This window comes from Hyla sarda, chromosome 13 (genome assembly GCF_029499605.1).
Source record: "Hyla sarda isolate aHylSar1 chromosome 13, aHylSar1.hap1, whole genome shotgun sequence".
Classification (NCBI taxonomy): Eukaryota; Metazoa; Chordata; class Amphibia; order Anura; family Hylidae; genus Hyla; species Hyla sarda.
The window spans coordinates 19,456,108-19,463,468 of record NC_079201.1 but is presented as its reverse complement, the minus strand read 5'-3'; the positions used below and the strand labels follow the sequence as shown (position 1 = coordinate 19,463,468).

General features: G+C 47.3%; 1 protein-coding gene across 1 annotated transcript; it reads right to left on the bottom strand.

The window, feature by feature from the left end:
• Positions 1-224: 224 nt before the first annotated feature.
• LOC130297344 (DNA damage-regulated autophagy modulator protein 2-like) lies at positions 225-5,654 on the bottom strand. Its single transcript, XM_056549734.1, has 7 exons — positions 5,406-5,654; positions 3,099-3,166; positions 1,645-1,787; positions 1,090-1,255; positions 808-863; positions 580-666; positions 225-453 (listed from the first exon to the last, which is right to left on the bottom strand). Exons 1-7 carry the CDS (start codon positions 5,528-5,530, stop codon positions 259-261), a joined length of 840 nt encoding a protein of 279 aa, XP_056405709.1. The 5' UTR covers positions 5,531-5,654; the 3' UTR covers positions 225-258.
• Between the last annotated feature and the right edge of the window lie 1,707 nt (positions 5,655-7,361).

The following is a 7,361-nucleotide window of genomic DNA, read 5'->3' as shown; positions in this document are numbered from 1 at the left end:
CAGATAGGCCTTCCAGCCATACTACAGCCACAGTGTCAGTCTGCATTGCAGCACAGACACTGAATAAATACCGGCTCTTACTTCACCAAGGCCAGGAACCTTGGTGACACATACCGACCATCAACCACAATGCCTTTCACCTTCTCACAATAGATAGATATGAGATAGATAGATATGAGATAGATAGATAGATAGATATATCTATCCATTTTTTTTGGGGGGGGGGGGGGGGGAGGGGGGGGATGGGACCTATGGCTCCTAGTCTGATGTTGCTGTATCCTCCGCTGAAAACAGGTCTAATATAACATGGTCACATGATGATGTTTCCTCTGGCGTCATGTCATCTAGTTGATCCTCAAGTGCTCGATCTAGTAGAGGCACTTTCAATGGATCAACTGCCAGGACGCTCTCGGCTTCGATCATGTCGCTCTTAGATGTTGTCATAGTAAGAACCTAAGAAATGAAAGAAGAGCCGGACATATTGTAACCATTCATATTCACTGACATATAAAGGCCCCAGACACAACAAAGCTGCTACATGTGAACAAGACCTTGTAAATCTGGATTTCATATACTGACCTTGAAGTCCCAATACAGCATTATTTGGCTGATAAATGAGCAGACCAATACGACCCACTCCAAGATGGTCAGCGTTATTCTGGAAGACTGAAAATAAAACAGACATATACATTTGACTTTGTCCATTTTGGTCTTCCCCTTTATTCACCAAGCAGTGGTGGGAATTACTTGGATTGGGATCCCATAACCATGTGAAGAAATTCGCCCTATGTGGTAGAATATACATACCTGTGTGCAATACTCGCTGGTGCAGGTGTACATTGCTGCCATTTTACAGGATAACCCTGAAAGGAGGACGTCTATAGGAAAATAACCTCAACCCTGCAGAATGGGGTCATATTTTAGTAGAAAAACACAATTTCATGGTGGACGACAGAAGTGACAAGATAACCCAGCTCCACCACCATCAATGGCAAAGGACAGAACCTAAAAAGTCATTATGGTGTCTGAAAGGATTAACTGGAGTTTCCTTTAATCCCATAACATAACATAGTGAATTGTAAAGGATACGGATAATGTTAGCCAGCAAGATGGTAACTGACAGCACCGTGGTGGTAAGGCGTCTACATCTACGGTCCCTGGAGCCTGGGTACAGCTGAGATGCCAATGATATGCCTCCGTAGATGATCATACTAGATAAAACTGCCAGGCAGCTATCATTAAGCATTGCTGAATCCTAGAGGAAAACAAAGAAAATATGACATTTCACAATATACATATCCTGTCCTAGATGACCTATCATCAGACAACACATAGAGCTCCATATCATTGTACACCATTAGCAGATATATGATTGTCCTGGATACTTAATATCTGCCAATGGTAAGTATCCAGGATAATCCTACATCTGCCAATGGTGTTATTATATTATCTGTATTCTTATACTGGGCCTTATGTATCATTGTGAGGGGGTGTGAGCTCAGGCCCATTCTGTCCCAAGACCTACAGATCAGCAGGTTATCTGCCAATACGTGGCCCCAGCTGTGCTGCTCTTCTCCTGGGTAAGGGGGCTTCATAGGTGACCAGCTAAGGGGCCCTAACACCACAGAATCTGTATAAACAAACCTGTATCAATGGGGTAATGATGTTGCCAACACACGTAATCCATCCGAATGCCAACATCCACGTTTGGCAGGTGACTCCACAAAGGATTTTCTTCAGGGCCTGGATCTCCATGGATTTGTAGATTATAAACAAAATCCCGGCCTCTGAAATCCATATACAGAACAGTCTATAGATGGTATATATACCACACAAAGCATATACATGTCTGAAGATATTAACAATTAGAAAATATACAGGAGATATAATTCAGTAACACATAGTGGATCTGCCAAAAGTTGTCTGAAAACATGTGCTGAAGCTGTCATGGCGGCCATGTTAGTAGTTACTCAAGCTGTGACGCAGCTATAAAGGTGGTAAGGGTCACAGTTACCCCCCCCCCCCCCTGCCACTACACTATATGCTGCGGCCTGTGGCTGCATAGATGGGTCACACAGACCAATCAGTACAGTACTACGTTTAGGGGCGGACTGACGGGAGGTTCACCTGGACTAACCTGAATACCTAAGCTTTTAGTGCGGGGGACCCTCTTTTTAACGTTGCTTCTCTTACCCCATTACGTGCAGCTGTTCAGAAAATACGAGCAGACTGTCTACATACTATTCCTGAGAATCTAGCAATAAAGAGCATTCCCAATGGGCTTTTAGCGACAATAACAAGTCTTCACTTCGGCTGTTGGCCCCGCCCCTTTATTATTCACTGCTATTTTGGCCCGCCCCTGCATTAATATTCACAGCTCCTCGGCCCCACCCCCTTCATTACACCATCCCTGTACACTTCTTCCTCTCAGCACCCTCCCCGACACCCTCCCACCCACCAATGTGTACACAGAGCTAGGACCCCAAGACCAGGCCAAAGCTTTCCCATGCTCCTGAATGGCTAAAATGTGTCAGTACTAAGTAAATCATGTGCCTTTCAGGAGCCTGGGAAAGCCTTGTGTGATAGTCAGACCCTGTAATCGTTACAGGAACATGAGCCATTACAGGCTTCTGAATGGCACATGATTGTCTTAGTACTGACACATTTCTGGCCATTCAGGTGCCTAAGAAAGCTGTATGACAAACCCTGTAATGACTTATGCTACTGTAATCATTACAGGACCATGAGTCATTACAAGGTCTGTCACACACAGCTTCCCCATGCTCCTGAATGGCACATTTGCTTAATACAGCAACCACATGCCCACCACTGCAGGGATTAATATATGACATCTGAAGTTTGCCTGTGCATAAAGCAATCCAACTACAAGCAGATATGCCATTCAGGAGCATGGAAAAGTTAGGTGACAATATCTGACCTAGCTTTTTTATGCTCCTGAATGGCATTTCTCCTTGATAGTTGATGGGCGTGGTCAGGTGGGCCCAGGCTAAACTTCTGCACCCATGACACTTTAGCTACACCTTTGTACTCAGGATGGCACTAATAATAATTCCTATAGATGCATGTAGTGCACTTACCTAGCAGAGAAGACACGGTGGAAACTACAGTCAGCACGATGGATTCTGGGTATTGTTCTCCAGTGTCACTGAGGAGAAATAGATTCCATATATAACATTAGCAGGGCCGGTCACTAGTAACAAGGGCCGGTCACTAGTAACAAGGGTCGGTCACCAGTAACAAGGGTCGGTCACCAGTAACAAGGGTCGGTCACCAGTAACAAGGGCCGGTCACTAGTAACAAGGGTCGGTCACTAGTAACAAGGGTCGGTCATTAGTAACAAGGATCGGTCACTAGTAACAAGGGCCGGTCAGTAGTAACAAGAATCGGTCACTAGTAACAAGGGCCGGTCACTAGTAACAAGGGCCGGTCACTAGTAACAAGGGCCGGTCACTAGTAACAAGGGCCGGTCACTAGTAACAAGGGCCGGTCACTAGTAACAAGGGCCGGTCACCAGTAACAAGGGCCGGTCACTAGTAACAAGGGTCGGTCACTAGTAACAAGGGTCGGTCACTAGTAACAAGAATTGGTCACTAGTAACAAGGGTCGGTCACTAGTAACAAGGGTCGGTCACTAGTAACAAGAATCGGTCAGTAGTAACAAGGGCCGGTCACTAGTAACAAGGGCCGGTCACTAGTAACAAGGGACGGTCACTAGTAACAAGGGACGGTCACTAGTAACAAGGGTCGATCACTAGTAACAAGGACCGGTCACTAGTAACAAGGGCCGGTCACTAGTAACAAGGGCCGGTCACTAGTAGCAAGGGCCGGTCACTAGTAGCAAGGGCCGGTCACTAGTAACAAGGGTCGGTCACTAGTAACACTAACAAGAAACATCTATTATTTTCTTAAAGCACATTTGTCAGATCCCACAAAAAAGGAATAATGTTACTCAGTGCATAATCCTGACCATGTACATCTAATGTTTATGCCTCTATCACCTATATTTATTATAAAAATACCTCCTTTCATTAGCTCACTGTATTAGAAATCCTCTCAGGGGAAGGGGGCGTGTCCCTCCATGTGGTGGTGCGAGGTGATTGGTGTGTGGTGGGAGGGGGCGTGTCCCTCCTTGTGGTGTTAGGAGGTGATTGCTGTGTGGTTAAAGGGGGCGTGTCCCTCCTTGTGGTGGTGGGAGGTGATTGGTGTGTGGTGGGAGGGGGCGTGTCCCTTCTTGTGGTGGTGGGAGGTGATTGGTGTGTGGTTAAAGGGGGCGTGTCCCTCCTTGTGGTGGTAGAAGGTGATTGGTGTGTAGTGTAAGGGGGGCGTGTCCTTCCTTGTGGTGGTGCGAGGTGATTGGTGTGTGGTGTTAGGGGGCGTGTCCCTCCTTGTGGTGGTGGTAGGTGATTGGTGTGTGGTGGGAGGGGGCGTGTCCCTCCTTGTGGTGGTGGGAGGGGATTGCTGTGTGGTGGGAGGGGGTATATCCCTCCTTGTGGTGGTAGTAGGTGATTGGTGTGTGGTTGGAGGGGGCGTGTCCCTCCTTGTGGTGGTGGGAGGTTATTGCTGTGTGGTGGGAGGAGGTGATTGGTGTGTGGTGGGAGGGGGTGTGTCCCTCCTTGTTGTGGTGGGAGGTGATTGGTGTGTGGTGGGAGGGGGCGTGTCCCTCCTTGTGGTGGTGAAGGGTGATTGCTGTGTGGTGAGAGGGGGGCGTGTCCCTCCTTGTGGTGGTGCGAGGTGATTGCTGTGTGGTGGGAGGGGGCGTGTCCCTCCTTGTGGTGGTGATAGGTGATTGGTGTGTGGTGGGAGGGGGTGTGTCCCTCCTTGTGGTGTAGGAAGGTGATTGGTGTGTGGTAGGAGGGGGCGTGTCTCTCCTTGTGGTGGTGGAAGGTGATTGCTGTGTGATAGGAGGGGGCGTGTCCCTCCTTGTGGTGGTGGGAGGTGATTGGTGTGTGGTGGGAGGGGGCGTGTCCCTACTTGTGGTGGTGGGAGGTAATTGGTGTGTGGTTAAAGGGGGCGTGTCCCTCCTTGTGGTGGTAGAAGGTGATTGGTGTGTGGTGGGAGGGGGGCATGTCCTTCCTTGTGGTGGTGCGAGGTGATTGGTGTGTGGTGTGAGGGGGGCGTGTCCCTCCTTGTGGTGGTGGAAGGTGATTGGTGTGTGGTGGGAGGGGGCGTGTCCCTCCTTGTGGTGGTGGAAGGGTATTGGTGCTGCTGTAGGACTGGTTAGTGTCCTAGTAGGTATGGGGAAAAAAATATTCAAAACATTTTAAACAACCATACTACAAAAGGTCTTTTTGTGCCCATTTACCAATCCAATGTTCGGGGGAAGATATTAGAGGACGGAATGGTGTATTGTAGGATTCCCACCAATGTCCCTATAGAGTCTCCTACCTGATGCTGATGATCCCTGTTTGGTAATGGCCTTGTACGATGGTCATGGTGAAGGTGGTAAGGACACCCACGAAGGTCCATATTGCCCAAAACAATGGCAGGATAGCCAGGGTTGGGCTCGTCATATTTGAAGAAGAAATATATTTCACTCTCAGGAAAACTGAGCGCTTTCAATCTGAACTAACAGAAAGTGAAGGGTTTGCCTGTATCCTGCAGTGGTATAACCGACCACCATCTGTGATGTCATCACATTCTATACCTGATGATGTCACCTCCTTGGTTGCTGATGTATTAGAAGTATTACAATTATCCATACAGCAAATCTGTATTATATATGGAAATATCACAAATAACCCCTAATATAAAGTTATTATCAAAACTACCTACAAGAAGAATTCTTGTGACCCTAAGGGCTGCAGAGGAGATGTGTTCTCTACTACTGCCCACTGCCAACAGGAGACGTCTGTGCCCACAATGTGCCCTCTATGAGAGCTCCGGCGTCTCTACAACCCCTCACAAAAACCAACTTACAGGACCTCACCAGCTTTTATACGTCGTAGGAATTACAAATCTTATACTAATACCCCAAAAATGTTGGATTAATAGGTGAATGTTTTGGCCTCATGGGACATCCCTCCAGCACGAAAGGGCCGGACCATTTCATTTACCTTATAATGTATTGAGAAATATTTAAATAAAATATTTGTGGGGTGGAATGAAAAAAGGTAGAATACCGCCATTGTGTAGGTTCGTTTTAATAAAAAAAAAATAAAAAAAGGATGTATCTGGGGGAAGATTTATCAAAACCTGTGGAGAGGAAAAGTTGCTGAGTTGCCCATAGCAACCAATCAGATCGCTTCTTTCATTTTTAACAAGGCCTCTGCAAAATGAAAGACACAATCTGATTGGTTGCTATGGGCAACTCAGCAACATTTCCTCTGGACAGGTTTTGATAAATCTCCCCCAGTCTCTAAGACCATGGAAGAGGAAAAGTTGCTGAGTTGCCCATAGCAACCAATCAGATTGCTTCTTTCATTTTTTAGAGGCCTTTTCAAAAATGAAAGCAGCGATCTGATTGGTTGCTATGGGCAACTGCACCACTCTTCCTCTACACAGGTTATGATAAATCTTCTCATTTGTGTCTATACCAAATATGATCAGTGAAGGGTTAGTGAAAATAATTAAGAGTTAATGATTAAATCTAATGATATAAAAGATTACAATATTCCAGTTTGTAAACACTTGGAGGCAATGAGCGGTGGCTGTGTGGAAAGTAATTCAGGGCCCTTGTGGTTTCCAATGACAACAGCACCATTTGGTGTAAAATTGGGCGCTGGATAACAGGGTTATATACAGCCAAACGTGTACAGTGAGTAAACATTGATGGGGTAGTTAAAGGGGTTCTCCGGCGCTAAGACATCTTATCCCCTATCCAAAGGAAAGAGGATAAGATGCCTGATCGCGGGGGTCCTGCCACTGGAGACCCCCGTGATCTTTCACGCAGCACCCCGTTACCATGGGCCCCCGGAAAATGTTCGCTCCGGGTCTGATGACTGGTGATCACGGGGCCAGAGTATTGTGACGTCATGGCTCCGCCCCTGTGTAATGTCACACTCCGCCCCCTCAATGCAAGCCTATGGGAGGGGGCGTGACAGATGTGTCGTCACAATACTCTGGCCCCGTGATAGCCAGTCATCAGACCCAGAGCGAACATGTTCCGGGGGTTCATGGTAACGGGGTGCTGCGTGAAAGATCACGGGGGTCTCCAGCGGCAGGACACCCCCCGATCAGGCATCTTATCCCCTATCCTTTGGATAGGGGATAAGATGTCTTAGCGCCGGAGTACCCCTTTAACTACCCCATCAATGTTTACTCGCTGTACACGTTTGGCTGTATATAACCCTGTTATCCAGTGCCCAATTTTAACAGGGTGCTGCGTGAAAGATCACGGGGGTC

Excerpts from the sequence above, each read along its gene's own strand:
- LOC130297344 (XM_056549734.1), bottom strand. The coding sequence starts at position 5,530 with ATGACGAGCCCAACCCTGGCTATCCTGCCATTGTTTTGGGCAATATGG. Across the intron at positions 1,788-3,098 it reads CACCGTGTCTTCTCTGCTAG|AGGCCGGGATTTTGTTTATA; the intron begins GTAAGTGCACTA and ends TATGGATTTCAG. Across the intron at positions 667-807 it reads CCAGCGAGTATTGCACACAG|TCTTCCAGAATAACGCTGAC; the intron begins GTATGTATATTC and ends TTTTATTTTCAG.